This window comes from Mesoplodon bidens (genome assembly GCF_964165515.1).
Source record: "Mesoplodon bidens genome assembly, chromosome: 14".
In the NCBI taxonomy this organism is placed as follows: Eukaryota; Metazoa; Chordata; class Mammalia; order Artiodactyla; family Ziphiidae; genus Mesoplodon; species Mesoplodon bidens.
This window is the reverse complement of record NC_138170.1, coordinates 20510289-20533998: the sequence shown is the minus strand read 5'-3', so window position 1 is coordinate 20533998 and position 23710 is coordinate 20510289. Positions and strand designations below refer to the sequence as shown.

General features: G+C 41.3%; 1 protein-coding gene across 6 annotated transcripts in view; it reads right to left on the bottom strand.

The window, feature by feature from the left end:
• TMEM182 (transmembrane protein 182) overlaps nt 1-23710 on the bottom strand; it is a 289764-nt gene that overhangs the window by 37091 nt on the left and 228963 nt on the right. Inside the window, exons 5-6 of one of the 6 annotated variants that reach the window (XM_081254475.1) lie at nt 20639-20763; nt 936-954 (exon numbers count right to left, since the gene is read on the bottom strand). In XM_081254475.1, coding sequence (XP_081110601.1) covers nt 20642-20763 — 122 coding nt within the window. In that variant the 3' untranslated portion in view covers nt 936-954; nt 20639-20641. Of the gene's footprint in view, nt 1-935; nt 955-1564; nt 1584-5575; nt 5595-7441; nt 7461-17656; nt 18659-20638; nt 20764-23710 lie in introns of those variants that run through there. The other 5 variants (XM_081254474.1, XM_081254476.1, XM_081254477.1 and 2 more) reach the window with 5 other exon arrangements.

Here is a 23710-nt window from a genome sequence, read left to right as displayed (position 1 = left end):
AGCCCCCTGTAAATATAAGGTGGTATAGCTCCATATGGAGACTGGTTTCTGACATATGGCTTGAATTAACAAGTTTAAAACTGTTAGGATCAGTTTTTTCTTTCACTGAAGGCAAAACCACAAGATTCAGAAGTGAAATGTGCTCCAGTCACTGATACAAAGGCTCACCAAACGCTGGGCCTCTTGGGCTAGAATTTTTTGTTGGCAGTAAGTACAAATTATCAATAGTAAGACAAGTTGTAACATGACGAGGAATCACAAGGCTGCCGAGGCTTAGAATTTCACTTCAAATGGTGCTTGCGTGGGCCGACACCACACTCGCTAGCAAAGGACATTGCCTCTTTGAAAGTGGCTTTTGAATTATGATGATTACATCCTCAAAATAAATTGTTTTCCTGGGTTGATATAAAAGATATTTGAAAAGACAAACCTGAGTGACAGATGGAAATGGCCCAGGGTGCCGTGTCTTCTGATCTCTCCTAATTGAACCTTTGTAGGATGAATTGAACAGGAACAGTTCAAAGATCCAGGGTCCGTATTACACAAATATTGTTTCATTTAATCAAAACTGTCTTTGAAGTATGGCCCTTGTGGGTCACCCGTAGCTTTGAAATTTAAGGTCATATAAAAGCTTTAGTAATGCTGGAGAGGACAGTACACGGCTACAATAAGCGGCTGGACAGAAAAAAAAAAGATCAAGATGGGAATGAAGGTGGTTTTCATATTCATGTTTCCTTTTATTGCCCTTTTATTTTTTTCAGTGAGCAGAGCTCTCCAAATTTGTGAAGAAAAGCATTACTACGTTCAAACATCCACAGGGCTGATTGTCATCATTGGAAATGTGTTTGTTTGTGGTGCAGCATCTAAACCATAATTATTCCAAGCTTTGAAATATCTGTTCAGTGTTAAGTTGAGTCCAGCTCATCTGAGTTCACTCCCTCCGTCTGCAACTCTCTGTAGAAAGAACATTACAAATTGTCTCTCTTACTTTGTAGAGAGAGTAAGGTTTCCTTTTAGAACTTGATTGGAGTGGCATCAAATGTATTTGTAGCCAGAATGGGAAACCCCTACAAAGAAAGAATATTCTCCTAATTCGGGGAAATGCCATTGTAATAATACTTAATAACAATAACACAGTTTGCAAAGCACTACCACCACTGAATCCACAGAGCAGTCTAGGAGAGAGTGGGCTTTCTTGCCATTTTATAGACTCCAAAAACTTAAGTGATTTGCCTAATAGATCACAGCTAGTCAGCACCAGATGGCGGACTTGAACTTGGCACTTAAAGTTCAGGCTCTGAGCTCTCTCCATCATATCCCTTGCACAGGCTGGTCTCTCCAGGGTGGGAGCACTGCCTGCCCTTGCTGTGGAGCTCTCACCTGGAACAAGAGGGAGATGCATTTCAGGCCCCCTGCAAGCTGGTCCTTGGGATGGAGGACACGTTTCATCGTCTCAGTTGTCCCCTCCTCTGGCTGCCTGGCTGCCGTGGGAAGGCAGGTAGGGGAGCAGGGGCAGTGGGGCAGTTCAGCCACATGAAAACTTCGGAGCATCCCGGGATCTTGCTTTATTCAGCAGCAGGGCACTAATCATATTCAGAAAATTTTTTCAAGTGAATTCATTTTCTGGCTATAAACACACATATAGGCCTTCCTTCTGTAAAAGCCTTCTAAGTCATACTTCCACAAGGTCTGTGCCCCTTTTTTTCCTACAATCTTCTGGGTCAGATCACAACTGTGCATGATTCCTCTTGATCCCAAGACCCTGGTCTTTCATAAATACCTTTAAATGTATGGAGGCCTATAGTGAATCTGGTAATGATTATTATATTTTTCCAAACATTTGTTTCTGCCCTTATACAAATTTTTGGCCTAGCTAGAGAAATTCCACTTAATCCTTTAGTTTACAAAAATCAGAAGAGAATCAGAGAGCAGAGAGCCATCTAGGGAGCATCTGGTCCAACCCAGTTATGTCATAAATGAGAAAACTGAGGCTCAGAAAGGCTAAGTGACTTGCAAAAAAAAAAAAAAAAAAAATCACAGAACTGCAGGGGCAAGCACCCAGGCCCCGACTCCCTGATTCCAGGACCTTCTTAGTCAAATGATACTGCCTGAGTGTTCTCTACTAAAACAAAAGACAAAAAGTACAAGATTTCAGGCCTTTCAATCCATTGCTCGCCTGCCATGTTTTATTTATTATTCTTAGCCTAACCACCTCCTGACCTAGCACACATTAATTGTCCATTATGTGTCTCTCCTCCAGGAGAATATAATCAGTGGTGTACTGTGTAGATGATTAACAAGCAGCTCTCTGAACAGAAGGAAACCAATGTGACTCATAGCATTTGCTGATCTCTGAGGTGTAAACCCGCCCACCGTGGCTGATTCCAGGCTCCCGGCAGAATGGACACAGACTTGGAAAGAGATGCGTGCAGCTGGCCCAGGTGACCTGAAGCAGCCCGGCCCAGAGCGCTCCTGAGACCAGGAGTTACAAACCCTCTGGCTTCTCCCCAGTGTCTGCAACAGAGACTGACACATATTGGCGGCTCAGTCTGCACCCATAGGACTGCCTTACAGGGGTCACAGAGACTAGTTTTCTGGAAATTGTTGGAATTCTGCTGCCTCTGTGCTCCTCCTATACCATGCAAGGCAGCTGCACCTCTTTTCTGGGGAGAATGTTCACTTTCCTAGCTTCCCTGTTTCTGGTTGATGGACATTGGCCACATTCTGTTTTAACTTAACCTTTAAATGGAAGGAAGCATAAACGGTTGTTTCAGGTGAAATTGTAAATGCAGATGGGGAAAAACTGCATTATCATAATGAGACTCTGGTGTTTGGGAACACTGCAATAATAATATGGTTCTACGGCTGTTTTGTTTTGTTTTTTTTAAACGCTTGGAATGACTTCATTCATTCCCTCCTTTGGGGATGCAGGTCAAGCCCCTGGCAGGCATTTTCACAGCATCTCCCTCTCTGCAGCCTCTTTCCAGGAGCTACTTGCAGAGGCTTGAAGCCATTGTGAATCGGGGCCTTTGTAGCGGGATAATGTAGCCCATTATGACTGGAGTTGTATGCTTTAATAATGAGAAAAGGAAATCCCAGTTCTGCTCCGGTAATTAGCGTAACTGGAACTTAAGTCAAAACCAAATACGGGGAGGTCTTTGCTCAACCATATATTTTTGACATTTTTATCTGCAAAATGCTTTGTAGGAAACATGGCCATCATAAAGAACATGTCCAAGAATTTTGATGAACCTGAAGTCAAAACATTCATGTGTGGGAGTAGAGAGAGGCATCTTCAAATATGGAGTTTCTTTCTCAAAGTGTGGTATGTTTTTAAACATAAATTATGGTATGTTCCATAGAGAATTCCAACAAATGACCAACGGGATGCAACAGAAACATAAATCTAGATTATCTCACACACAAATATATACATGTTTCATGCATTTTTATAGGATTGATCAGAGTCTCGGCCTTTTCTCACTATGGCATGTAATGTAATTCCTATTCAATTTCATACGGATAGTGAAAATCAATGAGACATTTAGCTCAAGGAGTTTCTGGGCTGGAAGAGTCAAATTGTCCACTGGACATTTATACATTTAGGAATTTCAGGGAACTGAGCTCTTTTGGAAATTCATACATTCTAGAATGTCATTCCAGGTCATACATTTAATTTCAAGGGAGTGATTTAAGAGGAAACAACTTTAACCATGGAAAAGTCTTAAAAAATAGAAAATCCAGCAAGGAGTGGCTCAGTGTCAGGGCGCCTTGAATACCTAAACTCTCACTGACACAGTCCTTGGGGCAGTGCTCAGACTCTTCCATTTTCTGTCTGCCTCTGCCTCTGCCTCCGCCCACCCCCTCCCTACGGCCCCACTGCATACAGTGAGCACTCAATGTGTGCACACTGGCTCGGAGGACAGGGAATGATTTCAATGGACTCAAACAGCTAGTCAAAAGCTAACCCCTGTGATTCATAACGGTATTGATGAGGGTAGACTTCATTTTGGATTGATTCTTTAGGGCAAACGTCCATCTTTCTTTACAAGCTCTCTGACTTCATCTGTATTAGCAATGTTGACTTAGAACAGAACATTTTAGACAGTTTGGTTCTTCAAAGCCAGCCCAATTCGTTTGCCTAATTCGGTTCCAATGGAAAACGTAATATTCATGTTTTCCTTATCCCTCGAATGAATATCTAGGGCAAAGTCTAGACCATTAAATGAGGGAAGTGATGGAAATACTGCCATAGAAGAGCATTTTCTTTTTCTATTTACATAAAACTGGCTAATAGCCAGACAGTCTGGTGTTTCACTTAAAACACAGTCATTTACTGCACAGAGCATAAGCCAGTTGCCTTACCTGAGAGAACCCGTCCCCTTCCAGAGCTGTGCTTTGAAGGAAGTTTATTTCAAGCTTATTCATAACCACCCTGGCAGGGTCATTAGGAGAGTTATGTAAGGCAAGGGGCACCCCAGTGTTTAATTATCAATCCGTCAAAACACCATTAGTAATCCCCACCTAAAAAGAGCAGTGGCTTGTTTAATGTGCTGAATGAAAAATGTTAAAGCAGTAAAACATAGTTTACAGGCGAGTTTTAAAGCATAGATTATCACGTAACCAGAGTTTAATTCTACAGTTCAGATACTGATGCAAAACCAAACCAAAAAATAAAAGGATTAAAAAAGAAACACTCGAGGTTTTCTTATGAAAAACATGAAGACTAAGTATCGTATCAAGAACTGCACTCTCTTCTTTTCAAATGTATGGCTCTAGGGAGCTCCAAGAAATTTTATTTAAAAAGGATGACGCCATGAAGGAGGGAAATATTTGACATTTTAGGAATTTCTGCAACTTCAGAAGCTATTTTGTGAGGAACAAGTGTTGTCAGTAAACAAGGCAGCCCGGGGCCACCATTTTCTACCTTGACGACTTCTTCTGCTTGCCCTGGCTGGTCTATTTTTTTTAATTTTTGGAAGCTGTAATTGGAGAAGTCTCGAAGCAAACAAAGTAAAGGTTAGTCCTAAAGGGGATGTTTTTAGCCTAAAAATAAATGATCAGGTGAAGTTTCTCTCTCTCTCACTCTCCCCCCACCCCCCTTCTGTCTGTCTCAGGCAAACAGCTATATTAATAGTCATCTCATAACCACAGCATTTCGCTAACAGTCACAGAGCTATATTTAAATTCAGGGCACTGCTGCCATGAATTCGACAGTATCTTTATAATCTTGTTTTTAAAATACTTGCTTTTGCCCAGCATCTTTGATCCCTTAGTGACCGCAGAGATCTTGCTGCCATCCCCTCCTCCTTCCCCCACCCTGCTGGAGAGGCTGCAGGTGGACGTGGCCAGAGCTGATCCCTGCGCTTGAGCGTACAGGAAGCATACCCAAGGGTCTGGGGCCCAAACTTATCTGTTTTGCTCCCAGGTGACCTGCTTTGGAGGAGTTCTGCTTTTTCTTTTAACCCAACACTTAAAATGCACAGGAGTTTTCAGGAAGGGGTCCGAGGTGTTGACCCAGGGCGGTTCAAGTCCTTCCTGGCTTTCAGTGTCCATGGCGACCTCCAACTTGCCACCAACCACACATCCATTCACTGCAAGATAATTATGCAAATATATACTAACTAGGTTTAGTTCCCTACTTAGACTTCCTTCCCACTCCTAGCTCCCTAGCATGGGTGCTGACAGTGTTTTGGAAGAGTTACTAAATAGCTGGAAGGCTTTCTGAATATATCTATCCCGGCCTGTCAAAGCTAGAACAGCGACGGTCCATCTGGGCCTGGAAGACAATTTCCATGGTGTAAAATACTCTTTCAATTCTTTCCTACCAGAGACGACCAGCTGGTGCTGCAATGAGACAGCCAAATCCACTGTGTGTAGACCTCCGCTCCAAGCTAAAGAGTGGCCTGGGATGACCCTGAAGTCGCATCTTTGGAGCAGTGAGCAAAAGCCATCGCAAGGGGAGAAAGCAGTTCCTGGGTTGGTGTCACTACCTCGGGCTGAGGCCGCAGAAGGCGACTCCAGCAGGATAGCCAAAGCTCTTGAGCAATTGATAAAAATGTGTTTTTCTTTCAACTTTCTGGATATTAAGCATAGGAAGGGATTTGGGGGAGAAGAGCCTGAAGTTTTTCGAACAAATGCCTCACTTTTTGAGTGTCTATCTTAGCCAGAAGCCCTTTCTGGCACTTTCCTGTTGTGTGATTGTATATACCATTTTAAAATCATAAACAGCGTTTGAATTTGGATACGTGGGAAGAGTGGAGGAAGTTGGTTCTTTCCCCGGAAGTCCTGAGATTCTGCTTACCCTCCAGTTCTTCCAAAAACAGTTTGTGAGTGTGTTTCAGTGCCAATCTGGATCTACACAGAGTATTAAAAAACCCTGAGGACCTGACAGTGACAGCTCCTCAGTAAGGATCTCTGCCTTTGTCCACATTTTACCTCCTGGGAAGGGTGAGAGGTGTGATCCTTTCCTGAACCACCAGGGCAGGGCTCAATATTTGGTACATTGTCACAAAGAACAAACCAAATTACCCAGCAGTGGGAGTCACTGAGGCTCAACACCCCTCAGCTCCCAGCTGGAATCAGAGGTGAGGGGTGGAGAAAGCAGGTGTGGCCACGTGGAAGCTGGGGACATTGTTAGTCAGTCAAGTCAGTCAGAAAGGGCAAAAACTAACAGAAAAATAAGTCAGTCTGCTTAGGTGATGCAAATAAGATTCAAAAAGGAGGGAAATCTTCCCCGCCACAGTCCAAGGGAAAGTCATCACAGCATCCCAGGGACAAAGAATTCTCAGAGACCTTGAAGGGGCAGCTCTGAAGTCCACGGTCTGCACAACTTCTCTCTAAGCTTAAAGTCTCTATTTTGATCAGGGCTAGTGCAGGAGATGGCATGCTGCAGGAGGTGAGCTGATGAATGCCCTGGCTGGGCCCTGTCTCCACAATTCTTGACATCTGGGTACATCTGGGTGGTGTTCCATGGAGGAGGGGCCTTTAGAGACAGCAGCACCCCAGCCTCCATGGCATCTGGTTAGGCAGCCCCATCACGATGTCACTACAGTCGAGAGAAGAGTATCCAAACAATATATCCTGGTTTAATCATGCGCTTGGCCAGTTTGGATAGCATTTTGATCTCTCCCAGTGTGGCCAGTGCCTTTTTTACCACTCTTGGGGAGGTAGAACCGGGTCCAGCGTGTGCACATGAGAACCTTGCTGTTGGGATGCCACAGGGGAAGAGTACCTTGGCTGGATTTGCTTCCGTGCTCTTGTCAAGATTATAGAGACACAGGAGGGACTGACAATGTCCGTAACGTTACAAAGTCCCTGATGATGATCGTGGTGGTGAGACCAGGATGGAGGACAGGGATTGGGTGGCTCAAGCTAGTGATGCTTCTGGACATGGGGACATCACCTGTTGCTGACAGCCCACCTGCTTGTTCACATACAGTCAAGAGTCGTCCTTGCTTCTAAAAGTGAATTTAAGGGAATACGTTCCATCATGCACAGTAACAGCGCTGACATCCCCAAAGCAATGTATATTGGAGATCTGGCTGCCTGATAAAAGACTTGCCAGGTAACCACACCCCAGGTCTGCATGGATTCTCATAGAATCCTGGGACAGACAGTTAAAATGGTGCCAGGATAAATTGAGGGCTTCCCTGGTGGCGCAGTGGTTGAGAGTCCGCCTGCCGATGAAGGGGACGTGGGTTCGTGCCCTGGTCCGGGAAGATCCTATGTGCCACGGAGCTGCGGGCCCATGAGCCATGGCCGCTGAGCCTGCGTGTCCGGAACCTGTGCTCCACAATGGGAGAGGCCACAACAGTGAGAGGCCCGCGTACCACAAAAAAAAAAAAAAAAAAAAAAAAAAAATGGTGCCAGGATAAATGGAAACAATGAGATGTTGCTACATACCAACCAGCACTGCTAGAACTAAAGGATGACAATACCAAGTGATAGTGAGGATGATGAGCAACTGAAATGCTCACACCCCACATACGAGTGGTGGTATAAAGACTTCTGAAAGCTGTTCGGTGTTAATCTACTGAGGTTGAAAGTACCCATATCCTGAGACCCAGCAGCTCCATTCTTGTGTACATAACCCACAGAAATGCCTGAACACCCCCATTAAGAGAGAGGTATACAAATACCCACAGCTGTGTTATTCACAATAGCCCAAAATATGGAAAAACAAATGAACAAATGATTGCCATGATTATCAAAATGGATAAATAAATTATAAAATATTCAAAGAGCGACCAACTATCCCAATTTGCCCAAGACTGAAGACTCTCTAGGAACATAGCACTTTCAGTACTAAAACATGATGGTTCAGGTTTTGGGGTACAGCACATAAGAAGCTTAGAAGTTGCCATTCCATCCTAACAAGTAAAAAGCAGAACAAACTGAAAAATCAACAAGTCTTTTAAGAACAGTCATATAAATGAGGTTACAGGGCAAACCACTGTCCTAAAATTGGAAAGACATACAGGCAAATACAAAGAATTATAACTTACTAGAGCAGGAACCAGTGAGTTGAAACTTTCACAGGAACCAGAGAACTGTACTTGACAAATTGCTGGAGGCCCAGTGTGGACAGATCTGAGAGTTAAAAACTCTAGAGGGACCCAGTCATACCAGGGCCCCACGTTTTTTGTGAGTTTTATCTCTAGGAACTCTATAAGATCCTCAAAGTGAATACTGGAGAAAAAATCCCCTTATGCTTCCTACAGGGGGAGGGGAAAAGGAACCATTCTGAAATAAAACAGAGTATCTCTTCTTCCTAGCAAGTCCTACCCTCAGGAGAAACTTTACCTGATGGGGTTTTCTCAGAGCCTAAATGACGTGGGGGAAGGGAAATACCCAACTCCAGCCTTCTTAAACCATCGTGTTACACTTAACAGAGGTGGGGGCTTGCGGGGGGGATGAAAAACTCTTGTGAAGATTAGGGTCCAGTGGTACAAACTCATTAAAAGACTGAGACCTAACCATAGGACTGTAAAACACTTCCCCACATCCCACACCTTACCACTACATTAATAAGGTCTATTTATTACAGTTCGCATTATGCAGTAGATCATAACCACCTTTCAATAAAAAATCATAAGGCATATCAAAAGGCAAAAAATACAGTTTGAAGAGACTGAATATGTATCAAAACTAAAGTCAGATATGGCAGGAATTTTGGAACTATCAGATGGGGGATTTTTAAAAACTATGATTAATATGCTAAGGGCAGAAAACATGCAAGAACAGATGGATAACGTAAGCAGAGAGATGGAAATTCTAAGAAAGAGTCAAAAAGAAATGGTAGTGATAAAAAAACACTGTAATAAAGACCATCTTTGACAGGCTCATAAGTAGATGGGACACAGCTGAGAAAAGAATCTCTGGGCTTGAGAATATGACAATAGATGATTCCAAAGCTCAAGAGAAACAGAAAAAAAGACTGAAATTAAGAAAAAAAACAGACTATCAAGGAATTCCAGGACAACTACAAAGAAATAACAGGGGCATCATGGGGACACCAAAAAAAAAAAAAAAAAGAAAGAAAGAGAGATAGGAATAGAAGCAATATTTGAAGACATAATGACTGAGAATTTTCCCCAAATTAATGTCAGACACCAAACCACAGATGCAGGAAGCTCAGAGAACACCAAGCAGGGTATATGCCAAAAAATTACATCTAGGCATATCAAATTCACATTTCAGAGAATTAAAAATAAAGAAAAATTTGGGCAGAGACCAGAAGGTAAAAACAAACAAACAAACAAACAAAAATCAACTTTACCTATATAGGAGCAAAGATAAGAATTACACCCAACTTCTCCTCAGAAACCATTCAAATTAAAGGAGAGTGGAGTGAAATATTTAAAATGTTGTGAGAAGAAAACCACCAACCTAGAATTCTATACCCTGAGAAATTATTCTTCAAAGGGAATGAGAAATAAAGACTTTCATAAACAAAAATTCAGGGAATTTGTTGCCAGTAGACCTATCTTGCAAAAAAATTAAATGATTAAGAAAAGGAACTTGTATCTACATGAAGAAAGAAAGAGCATCAGATAATGAATAAATGAAGATAAAGTATAAACTTATTTTTCTTATTCTTAATTGACATGAAGATAACAGTTTATTCCAAATAAAAATAGCAATAATGTTGTCAATTATCTTTATGTATATGAATATATATGTACATATAAAAGTACATATATACACGTACATATATATGTACTTATATAAAAGTATACATATATATTATCTATGATTATATATAAGTGAAATAAATGATAGCAATGATACAAGGGAAAGGGTAAAAGAAGTAGGAGTATTTTGTTTTTACAAGGTACTTGCACTATCATGAGGCAGTATACAATTTTTTTTTGAAAATGAATTTGGATTAGTCATAAATGTATATTGCAAACTCTAGGGCATTTAAAAAAGTTTTTAAAAAGTATAATTGATATGATAAGAAAGAAGAGAATATGGAATCATATACCATGCTCAATTAAAACTACCAAAGGCAGAAAAAGTGTGGAAGAGAAAAACAGAAATGATGAACGAGGGCAACAAAGAGAAAACAGTAACAAATACAGTAGATATTAATCCAATTTTATCAGTAATCACTTTAAGAAAATGTACCAATTGAAAGACAGAGATTGTCTACGTGTATCAAAAAATAAGATCCAACTATATGTCTTCAAGAAACCCACTTTAAATATAAAGAAGCATGTAGATTAAAAGTAAAGAAAAAAGAAAGATATGACATGTTAACACTAATCAACAGAAAGCAGGAGTAGCTATATTAATTTCATACATAGCAGATTTCAGAGCAAGGAAAGTTATCAGGGATAAATAGGACTGTATCAAAACGATAAATGGTCAATATTCCAAGAAGATATAACAATCCTTAGTGGGTATTCAACTAACAACAGAACATTGAAATGCATGAGGCAAACACTGAAAAGCTGAGAGAACTTCAAAGAGAAATAGGTAAATCATATATTATATGTGGAGACTTTAATGTCCCCCTATCAGAAACTGACAGACCCAGCAGGCAGAAAAATCAGTAAGGATGTATTGAACTCAAAAGCACCATCAAACAACTGGATATAATTGACACCTAGATACATCATATGTCATCCAACAACAGTAGAATATACATTCTTCCTAAGTTTACATGGAACACTCACCAAGATAAACCACATTCTGGGCCATAAAACACATCTTAAAAGATTAGAAATCATACAGCATCAAATTTCACACCAGAGTGGAATTAAACTAGATATCAATAGCAGAAAGATGCCTAGAAAATTCCTGAATACTTGGAGATTAAATAATACACTTCTAAATAACACATGAGTCAAAGAAGAAATCTCCAGAGAAATTTAAAATTATTTTGGACTAACTGAAAACAAAAATACAACTTACCAAAATGTGTGGGATGTAACAAATGCAGTGTTTAGAGGAAAATTTATAGCATTGAATGCATATATTAGAAAAGAAGAAAGATCTAAAATCAATAATCGAAATTTCTACCTTAGAAAACTAGAAAAAATTACAAATTAAATTAAAATTAGCAGAAGAAAAGAAATAATAAAAATTAGGGCAGAAATCAATGAAATTGAAAATAGGAAATCAATAGAGAAAGTCAACAAAACCAAAAGCTGTTTTTTTGAAAAGATCAATAAAATCAACATCTCTAGCCAACTTAATTAGGAAAAAAGAAAGGAGATAAGTTACTAATATTAGAAATGAAAGAGGGGACTACATTTCCTATGGACTTGTAGAAGATAATCAAGAAATATTATGAACAACTCTATGCCCACAAATGTGATAACCTAATGAATGGACCAATTTCTTGAAAGGCACAATACGTCAGAACTCACACAAGAAGAAATTGACAAAACTGAATAGGCCTATATCTATTAATAAATTGAATCAACAATAACTTTCCAAAAGAGAAAGCACCAGGCCCAGACATGTTCACTGGTGAATTCTATCAAACATTAACAAAGAAATTATACCAATTCTCTACAATCTTTTTGCAGAAGATAGAAGCAGAGAGAATACTTCCCAACACATTCTATGAGACCAGCATTGCCCTAATATCAAAACCTAATATCAAAATAGAAAAATAATACAAGAAAATTAAAGCTCAATTGCTCTCATGAGCATAGATATAAAAGTTCTCAAATCAAATTCAACAATAAATAAAAAGAATTACACAGCATGACCAAATGGGATTTTTCCCTGTTATGCTGCTTCAATATCCAAAAATCAATTCATGTAATCCAACACATCAATAGGCTAAAGAAGAAAGCTCACACGATCATATCCAAAGATGCAGAAAAAGCATTTGACAAAATTCAACACCCATTCATGATAAAAACTGTCAGCAGGAAACTAGAAGTTTTTCTGCTAAGATCAGGAACAACTGAAAGATGTCCTTTCTTACCACTGATTTTCAACATTGTACTTGAAGACCTAGCTAATACAATAAAACATGAAAATGAAATATAAGGTCTATATATTGGGGAGGAAGAAATAGAGCTGTCTTTGATCAGAGACAACATGATCATCTATGTAGAAAATCTGAAGGAATCAAGAAAAAACTCTGGAAATAATAAGTAATTATAGCAATGTTGTAGGGTACAAGGTTAATGTAAAAATCCAACTGCTTTCCTATATACTAGCAATGAACAAATGCAAATGCAAATACACATAAGGCATACACTGGGGATATTGAGGGTTCAGTTCCAGACCACCACAATAAAGCAAATACTGCAGTAAAGCAAGTCACAAAATTTGTTGGTTTCCCAGTGCATATAAAAGTTATGTTTACACTAGACTGTAGTCTACTAAGTGTGCAAGAGCATTATGTTTAAAAAGACAATGTATTCAGTACAAAACATACCTTAATTAAAAAAAATATTTTATTGCTAAAAAATGCTAACCATCATCTGAACCTTCACCAAGTCACAGCAGTAACGTCAAAGATCACTGATCATAGGTCACCATAACAAATATAATAATAATAATAAAATTAAAATATTGTGAGAATTACCAAAATGTGACACAGAGACATGAAGTGAGAAAATGCTGTTGGAAAAATGGTGCCTATAGACTTGCTTGATGGAGGGTTGCCACAAACCTTCAATTTGTAAAAAATGCTGTATCTATGAAGCACAATAAAGAAAAGTGCAATAAAATGAGGTATGCCTCATTACATTAGCACCCCCAAAATGAAACATTTAGGTATAAATCTAACAAAATATGTGTAAGATCCACATGAAGGAAACTACAAAACTGATGAAAGACATCAAAGAAAAACTAAAGTGGAATGATATTCCACGTTCCCAGATAGGAAGACTCAATATTTATTGTCAAGATCTTGGTTCTTCCTAACTTGACCTATAGATTCAATGCAAACCCAATCAAAATCCCAGCAGTTTATTTTGTGGATCTTGTCAAACTGATTCAAAAGTTTATATGGAAAGGCAGAAGACCCAGAATAGCCAAAATGATACTGAAGAACAAAGCTGGAGGACTAAGGCTAACTGACATCAAGACTTACTATAGGGCCTCCCTGGTGGCGCAGTGGTTGAGAGTCCGCCTGCCGATGCAGGGGATACGGGTTCGTGCCCCGGTCTGGGAGGATCCCATATGCCGCGGAGCGGCTGGGCCCGTGAGCCATGGCCGCTGAGCCTGCGCATCCGGAGCCTGTGCCCCGCAACGGGAGAGGCCACAACAGTGAGAGGCCCGCGTACCGCAAAAAAAAAAAAAAAAAAAAAAAAGACTTACTATAAAGCTACAGTAATCAAGAGTGTGGTATTAGAGAAATAACGGACAGTAGATAAATAGAACAGAATGTAGAGTGCCAAAATTGACCCATATAAACACAATGAATTAATCTTACACAAAGTAGCAAAGGCAATACAATGGCACAAACATGGCATTTTCAAAACACAATACTGGAACCACTGAAAATCCACATGTAAAAAATGAATCTAGACACTGACTTTATATCTTTCACAAAAACTAACTAAAAATGGATCATAAGCCTTCATGTAAAATGAAAAACTATAAAATTCCTAGAAGATAACATAGGAGAAATCTTGGGTATGATGATGATTTTAAATACAATATCAAAGTACAATCCATTAAAGAAAAAAATAAACTGGACTTCATTAAAATTAAAAACTTCTGCAAAAGTCAATGTCAAAAGAATATGAAGACAAACCACAGACTGGGAGAAAATATTTGCAAAACACACATCGGATAAAGGACTCATCCAAAATATTCTTAGAACTCTTAAAACTCAACAGTAAGAAAATGAACAACTCAATTTAAAATGGGTAAAATACCCGAATGGACACTTCATCAAAGAAAACTTACAGACAGCAAGTAAGTAAATGAGAAGACATTCAACATCTTATGCCACTATTAAATTGCAACTTAAAACAACGAGATACTGCTATACGCCTATTAGTATGGCCAAAATATGGTTATGGTGAATCTCATAACCATACTGTTGACTGAAAGAAGTGAGACACAGAACAGTACACTCTGTATGATCCATTAATATAATGTTTTTAAAGCAGGGAGAATTAAATTACTGTGATTTGAGGAACTTCCCTGCCGGTCCAGTGGTTAGAACTCAGCGCTTTCACTGCTATGGCCCTGGGTTCAATCCCCGTCAGGGAACTAATATCTGCAAGCCACGTGATGCGGCCAAAAAATAATAATGATAATGTGGTTTGAGATACATACAAACTACAAAGAAGAGCAGGGAAGATTATCTAGAAGAGAGTGGTTACCCTTTACTTGGGTGGCCCTGGGGTTTCTGGAGTTTGGAACTGAGATGGTTGTTTCACAGTCTTAGCTATATAATAATGCATTAAGATGTATTAGTGATTATTTTACTATTCTGTTTTTGTGTTATACAGTTGACCCTGAACAACATGGGGGTTAGGAGTGCTGACCCTCCCTTTAGTCTAAAATCCAACTATAATTTATAGTTGACCCTCCATATCCATGGTTCCACATTCATGGATTCAACAAATTGAGGATTGTGCAGTATTTACTATTAAAAAAAAATCCATGCATAAATGGACCTGCTCAGTTTGAACTCATGTTGTTCAAGAGCTTAACTGTATTTCCCAATTTTAAAAGGTCAAAACAAAGGAGTAGGAGGAAGAAAGTAGCATCACATCTCAGCAACAAAGCTCTTTTCCTTATTTATTCTAGAAAGCAAGGATTGGAGCAGAAACTGCAGAGAATTTTTTTTTTTTTTTTTTTGGTACGCGGGCCTCTCACTGTTGTGGCCTCTCCCGTTGCGGAGCACAGGCTCCAGACGGGCAGGCTTAGCGGCCATGGCTCACAGGCCCAGCCACTCTGCGGCATGTGGGATCTTCCCGGACTGGGGCACGAACCCATGTCCCCTGCATCGGCAGGCGGACTCTCAACCACTGCGCCACCAGGGAAGCCCTGCAGAGATTTTTGAGTCAGAATACCTGGTTCAAACTCTGTTTTTGCCATTTTTTTACTCTGTGGCCTTGGAAAAGTTGTTAACTAGATCTCAGGCCTGTTTCTTCCTATCTGGGGACAAAAAATAATAGAGGCTCCATTTTATGGAGGACATAACTACTCTATGTGTTTGGCATTTTTACTTAAATCCTGGGTGTCATCTAACATGGGGACAATAATATCTACTTCACAAAGCTGTTATGAGGGTAGAAAGAGACAATGAAAGCAAAGTGTCCAGCAGAGTGACCGCACACATGAGAGGAGCAGCATCAAGTCCCTTCTCTGCTTCCCACCCTGATGGCTTTAGGACTGTTCTCTGCCAACGCAGTCCTCTCCACACTGGCAGGAAACTGTACAGCCCACATTCGATCTCAGAACAATGTGTCCTGCGGGCATCAGAACACATGTGGATGCTTTGGGGCTGTAGAAAGGGAGGGCCCGACTCCTTCAGCAATGTCTGGTCTCACTTCAAGTTCCTACCCACATGCCCGCATCCACTTTTACTTCTGAAGAGGGGCAGCAAATCTCAACTTCATCTTCATCAAGAGGGGAGGACCCGACATAGTTAAATAGGATGGGCCAGATATGAAGTAACAGAAAAGAATGAACGAAAACACCAAGTCCCTGCTGCTATGAACCCCCCTGTTTGGAGCAGGACTGCCCCATCACACAGCTTCAAGAAGACCACGACAACCCTGGATTAGGACATAATGGTAAGGGAAGCACGGTCCCTGCCTCGAAGGAGCTGGAGGTGTGGTGGGCTCACGCATGAGGAGAGGCAGGTAAACGTAAGCAGGTAGGTAAACATGAGCAGGTCTGACCCCCTCCCAAGAAGGCGTGCTGGTGGGTCGGCCTTGCACTTGATCACATGGCATCAATTCAGCCACTATTATGAAAACCCTGGAGGGGGTAGAATTGGTGTAAGTACCAAGAGACGTTGACTCTACAGCAGATGCTTTGCTGGACTGTAACTGAATTAATTCACTTGGTCCTCATATTGCCCTTACTTAAGAAGTGGAGAAATAGAGGCTCAGAAAGATTAAGTCTGTGCTATTAATGGAATGAAGCACTAGAACCAGTTTATAGAGTTAGGGTAAAGCACATTTTTTTCTTTCCACCATAACCGGAGAGCTCTTTATTAAGCTATTTTTTTATTTATTAAGTCTTCTCCGTAGGATGTCATAGGTCAACATTTCCTAAACGGTGTCCACAACACACCATGTCCCACAAAATGTTAAGATGAAGGGTCTCATTTGGTATTAAAAAACAAAAACAAACAAACAAAAAACTAAATAATTCTTCCTCATATAAGACTTCACACCACTTTAAACATTACTCCTATCAATTGTGACCTTCCAGAGAATATGTGCTTCAAATTTATTTTACCACTTAAATCTCTTTATCTCTCTCTCACATGAGTGTTCCATGGAGCAGAGTTTGGGAAACGCTGCCTAGATTTCCACCTACGTGATTCTCTGCATATTCCCCTGACACAGAAGATAACAAGAATGGCAATACCTCCCCACAGAGCCTGTAGAAGGAAGCTTCATAAACCCAGCTAGTATCTTCATTGTTGGAGCATAAACCCAAGTGCGTGCTTCATGACAAGGCTCGGGGAAAACTCCTGCCGTTCAGCAAACACCACCAGACTTGTTTTGCTTTGTCTGTTTGTTTCTTAGAGGAACTCAGAACCTTACCTAAGATTATACTCCAAGGACAATAGGCTGAGAAACAAACTGATGCTTAAATCCATAAATAGAAATGACATCTCAGCGGCCTCGTTAGTAAAAAGGTTCTTAGATCTGGATGCCCACCAGAATTACCTGCAGAACCTTTAAAACACACAACCCCCTCCTCTGGTGGTTCCAGTGCAGCCGGTCTGTTTTGTTTTGTTTTGATGTTCCATGGGTCTAGGTCACTGAGCTGTGACCCTCCAATAGAGGAATTCTACTTCACTAATAGCAAAGACAGAAAGGGAAATGTTTCCAGGTATTGCCTTGATGTTCTTCATTTAAAGCATAATTTCGTAAAGAAGTTGGATATACCCAAATGCATAAGAATAGAGAATTTATTGAAAAAAATATGGTACATGCTCACCTTCCCAGTTCCCGGAAGAGCCCCTCCCCACTTCCTGTCCTAAGTCACCCCTCTCCTTCCCTTATGGGAAAACCCAGAGATGAAATCCACCACTTCTCCATCTTTGTGTGGATTTCATCATTTAGAAACCCCTTCCTCTCCCCACAAAACTTGACTCTTAAAGTCACGGCTTTCCTGAGAAAGTTGAGTGTAAGCTCTGAAACTTTTAAGGAGCTGCGGTCTTTTCCTCTCAGCCCCTCCCCTGTGTCCTGAGCTTCAGGACTCAGCCTTGGCTTTAGAAGCTATAGGGAAACAGGATGTGAAGAGGACAATGAAGGGACAATCTATTTGCAAAATATTGGATCAGTTACAATTAAAAAAAAAAAACATGCTTTTTTCAAACTGTAACTTTACCATCTGCCCACCTGGCCATTTCCTCACATTGCTAGAAACCTCCAACTCCTCTTTTTCCTGTGTTGTACCAGCACAGGGGGCCCAGGTAGGGTCCGTGGTTGAGGGGATTGGTTTGCCCAGCAGGGCTGAGGAGTTGGTTTCACTCTGCAATTCAGGCCCCGAGGAGGGGAGAAGCAAAATCTGGGACGGAGACGTGCTGTCCCATGACCACCCTGTGCACGGGGGACAGTGGGTCACCGGGCTCCTGAGGGCAGAAGCAGAGCTCTGGGCACACAGAACAGGCACCTGCAGGCGCCTTGAAACCTACCCTCAGTACGGGCATCTGAGTTCAAATGATCTACTTGTTTTGCCCCCAGACACTTATTTTCCTTTTCCTGACTGGGCTGTTTTCATTGTCTCCCTTTTCTTCCAGCTCCAAGATTATACATAGCTTTGTTATCAGAGGGTATGCTTGGAATGTCAGACACTCTAACCAATCAAATCATGACGTGTTGTAGCTGGGATGGACCTCAAGGGCATAGCAAGACCAATGCCTTCTTCTTGCCGGTGACAGCCAGAGAGGTTATCTGATTCTTCTGGGGTTACACAGCAAGGGAGCAGCAGTACAGAAGCTAGAAATCAGGTCTCCTATTGTGTTCCTCCAGTCGCCCTAATGCGTATTCATAGAAGACAAATACACGTTAACATCAAGCAATCGCAGAATGCCAAATCTGCGCACACGCCCACACGCTGCTCTCTAGAACCACACATACATGCTTTTGATTATCTGCCTTAAAAAAAAATGTTCATTTCCTTGCTTATCCTCCACAACTGCATGAGCTCAGATAACTAAAAGTTGACTCCGTATCTACATTTTTAAAGCTCTCTTTCTTAGAAGCGTTGCCCATTTTGCAACAAGCCTAAACATATGTGAAAAATGTCATGCTTTATATCATGTGGTGCCTCTGGGAATTTTGTCAAATTATTTCCATTTTTCTACTCGGAGTCCTAATGATCCTAGACACTCACTATGCGAGGGAGAGAAATGTGTGCCCTGCCTCCCTCCCCTGGAAATATTCACACTGGCATGTGGGAAAGGGCTTTCGGGCTGAGTATGCTCTACTCAGATGCATCGTGACCGTCCATGTCCTCTCTTCATACCTGTGACTCCGTTCTTGCTATTATCGCATCTACATCAGTGCCCCATCATCATCATCGGCAGCCTGTCTTTTCTGCTTTGGAACAATCTCTGTTCTCTATACCCAAGCTGCCAACTCTGTGCTTTCACTGTGCTGTTCCCACTGCTACTTTGCTGTCTGTGTATTTGCATCCATGAGTGGGAGCAACTAGCAGGAACTAGAGTACATCCATTCAGCATCTCCCCCATGGAAACAACAGCGGGCCCCTCCGGTCTCATGTAAGACCTCCATTTACAAAGGGCTCCACTGGGTCCCAAAGGGAAAGGAATGCCTACCAGGACCAATCCGGTGAGGAGAGTGAGAGGCACGTCCTTCCTGTAATGCTAGCATTCTCTTGCTCTGTGGGCGTATTCCACAGATCTCTGAGCAGGGACAGAAATCAATTCAAACCCTTCCTGGGCTGCAGCAGGTCCCAGGAGAACTGGGGAGCCTGCAGACCTGGTTTACAAGCCTTAATTCCCCAGGCATAGGCTTGGCGCTTCTGCTAATTGCCATGCCTGGGTCTGGGGTTGGCTCTAAGACCTGCTTTCAGTTAAACGTCCCGGCTGCCCCCTCACACTGAGGGGCTTTCCTTAGAATTGATTAGAGTGTCCACAAAATAGTTCCCTTAATGCAAACTGTTTGTTTTCTCAGGAGAATGAAAGCATCAAAAATCAGATGGAATATTTTAGCAACGGAACAGTCCAAAAACCTCTGTTATTTCCCAAATCACAGAAAAGAACTTACTAGGAAAATCATAAATTACATCACTGTGCTGAAATTGGCGAATATTTTATCATTGGTAAAATAGGATAATGCAAAATTCCCGGGAAGAAATAAGGGGGAACTTGCTAACCTTGAGGTCTTAACACTCTAAGATGCTTGCTTATGCCTCCTCTTAGATTCTGCACAGGGATATGAAACAGCTGCCTACAAGGTAAGATTTCAGGGTCTTGGAAGGCCTTGTGGCTGGCAAGGGGAAAATGCAGGAATTCTCTTCCAGCCACTGATGGGAGCCTGAAATCTTACTCTTAGATAGAGATTCAATTTTTTTTTAATTTAAAGATTCATGCTCTGATCAAATGCAAATGAGTCCAAGAGACTGTAGTATTCTCAGCTACTATTGCTTATTTATACCTTAGAATGAAGGATTTGTCAAAACCTTTCTTTTGAGCAAACTTTGACCAGGGCAGGGAAGGTATCGAGAGAGGGTTTTCAGACCACGTTGGTTGAAGAAGGTGGGCAAAGGTGCTTACAGTCCTGGAGACAAGAAGCAGAAAGGGAAGATACACCAGCACATTGATTTTGAGTCAGCTCAGTCCTGTTTGCAATATCCAGAGCTGAGGAGTTCCCCGTCAGTGGAAGTGTTCTAGAACACGCTGGCAAGAATGCCACAGACAGGATTTAAATACCACGCGTGGGGCTGGACTCTATCCAGACCATCATTACTTTAGCAAACATGGACTGTGTACCTTCTACCAGACGCTGCGACAGGATGCATCCGACATCCTCGTGTCTTCAAACAGCTCATCGTCTATGTCAATAGGCAAATCCCACCAGCTCTGTTCACCAGCATAATTCCTCCTCTTCACGAAGTCTGCGGAGTATAAGAACATTCTTACTTGAGCAGCGATGTTAACGAAAGGCTTTGACCAAAGTGTTTAAAAGAAGCCAGTTAAGTGGCACAGGGTGCTTCTAACCCTGCCACAGCTGCCAAGAGAGCAGCTCATCGTCTCTTCCGAGAGCTGCCTGCACAGAGAGCCTGCAGGATTCCATGGAAAGGGATCTGATTTGGGATGTGCAGCCACTGACTAATAAAGGAATTGTGTACCTTAGATGTTCAAAGCATCCTCCTAAACAGAATCCCAAAGAGCTGTTTCTTAAGAACTATTTAAATAAATAATTTGCAGAACCGGAAAGACAAATAAATATTCACCACAAGTAATTGGCTTTTAAGAAGTAAGTGATTCAAGGGAAAAATCAAAGTCAAATCCAGCCTCTTTCATTTTATTTACAGCACCACGGAGGGGCTTGTAAATCACCAGTGTTCTCCTGTGCTTCCCACAGCCCACCCATGGGGAGGAGGGGAGGAGGCTCAGCTCAAGCACTGAAGAGGTGGAGGTCTGATCTGAGTAGAACCAATGGATTGTACTTGTCTTTTTTTTTTTCTTAAGAATTTTTCCTTTTCCCATCCTAGTGCTTGAGTTCAGACATTTCCATGTTATCTTCTCTTCCTGTGTGAGATGTCATATAAGTGAGACAGCCATGATCATCTTCTAAATGGATAGACCACCAGTGATCAACAGCATTGAGTCAGGTATATTCTTGACTCAGGTACACAAATGTCGGAAGCAAAGCCATTTGATCAAAACTAAAATTACCTGGTCAGAAATTCATCTTGACACTATTTCTTATAAACCAGAATTCATCTTGACACTATTTCTTATAAAATATAGGAGTCCCAGTAATAATAACATTGTGCTTTTCAAAGCATTTTCACATACATTATTGACTTTAATCTTCAAGAAAAAATACTAGGTAGATATATTATCTCTATTTAAAATATGAGCAAACAGAGTCAGAAAGTTTATATTTCTATAACAGATGAGTAGGTAGAAGACCTAAGATCTGAACCAAGTCTTAGGACTCTGATGTTAGCATTCCTTCAGCTAATATATATATGTATAAATGTGTATATATATATATATATATATATATATATATATATTTTTTTTTTTTTGCTGTACGCGGGCCTCTCACTGTTGTGGCCTCTCCCGTTGTGGAGCACAGGCTCCGGATGCACAGGCTCAGCGGCCATGGCTCACGGGCCCAGCTGCTCCGCGGCATGAGGGATCCTCCCGGACTGGGGCACGAACCTGCGTCCCCTGCATTGGCAGGCAGACTCTCAACCACTGCGCCACCAGGGAAGCCTTATATTATATATATTAATGTATATGTATTTTATATATATATACATTCTCTAAAATACTGACTTTTTGACAATATCCGAGACTTAGTTATGGAACTATAGAAAGTTCTTTCTTTATTCTGTAATTTCATCGGTCTCTCCATTAACAGATATCCTACATAGGGTTGACAAGTGGAAGATTCAAAGAAAGCTCAGAGGTGTCTTCTACCTTCACAGGAAACAAGCAACACACAAAGGAAAACATAATCTGTAATAGAGTGAAATACTGAGAAGCAAAAGATCAATGAGTATGGCAATCGTTAAGGAAGGCTTAAGAAACAGATTGGATTTGATAAAGAATGTGCCGAAAAGCTCCAAAGACAGGATGGTGTGGATATGTAGGGAAGGCAGTAGATGATACCTGAGGTCAAGTAGACATTTAGAATTTTACATAGTTCTAGGACTCCAGTCCATAGTATGGTAGGAATTGTGTCCTAGATGGAGACTGGTAAGTAAGTGCCAGATAAACACAATCTGGGGTTTCAGACAAGACTATAATAACAGCCAGCTTCTCGGGGGCTAAAACAGGAAAAGCCCAGGTGCTGACCTGCTGGGGTTAAAGGAAGACAGTGGTCTGTGGACACCTAGAACAATCTAAGCACAGACGCCCAACCTACTGCAGCCACACTTGGTCCATACCGCGCCAGTGGGCGCTGGCTCTGAACCTACTGAAATAGTGTACTTGCCCGAGCTTAGCTGAAAACAACAGGTTAGATGGGGTGCCACTGAGTGCCAACCGCTGAGCAGGGTGGGGAAGGCTGGCCTTGGCTGACTGATGGATGACTGAGAAAATTAGAGACAACAACCAAAGTCAGTGATTGTGGAAAATACTGCATTTACATGTAACTCAGCGGAGAGGGACCTGGGGACCTTCAATATGGCACCACTAATTCAGAAAAGAGAGTTTGTGGCCAATTTCTACATCGTCAGAAGATATCTGTCTTGTAACATAGTTGAAGGAGCCATGAAGAATCAGAACCAATTATTATCTTCATTATTTTTTATTATTGCAATATCAATAGTATTATTCAAAATGTACAATAGATTTTATTTATGGAGTGCTGACTCTGTGCAAGCCCAGGGCTGAGCACAGCACACATGGCCTCTCAGTTAAGTACAGTACAACTAAATGCACAGCATCTGTCTCCATCCTAGGCATCCAAAGACTCTTCACTAAGGAGGGTTAGAACCAGTGTTCTTACCCCACTGTGTCTGATACCGAGACCAGGGTCTTAACCATTATATAATAAAGCCATTTTTTCATTAAAGATGAACTTCTCCTCAATCCTCCAAGGGATTGAGGAGAAGAATTCCACTCTGCATTTAGGAAAGAAGTGAACCACCATTTGCGGTCCGGGTTGGAAAACCCCAGAGAGCAAAAGGGACTTTGGGAATTTGTTTAATGAGCTGTTGCTAGTGCTTGTGTTTCTCTAGGTGAAAGACGAAGAACTCCTCCTTGAAACTCTGCCCTGATGTCACAAGTCTGCTGAGCCACCTCCTGGGATGTCGTGGACCTCACAGAGCGAGTTCTCATCTCCCTTGAGCTACATAAGCTGAGCTGGAGGACACTGCCTAC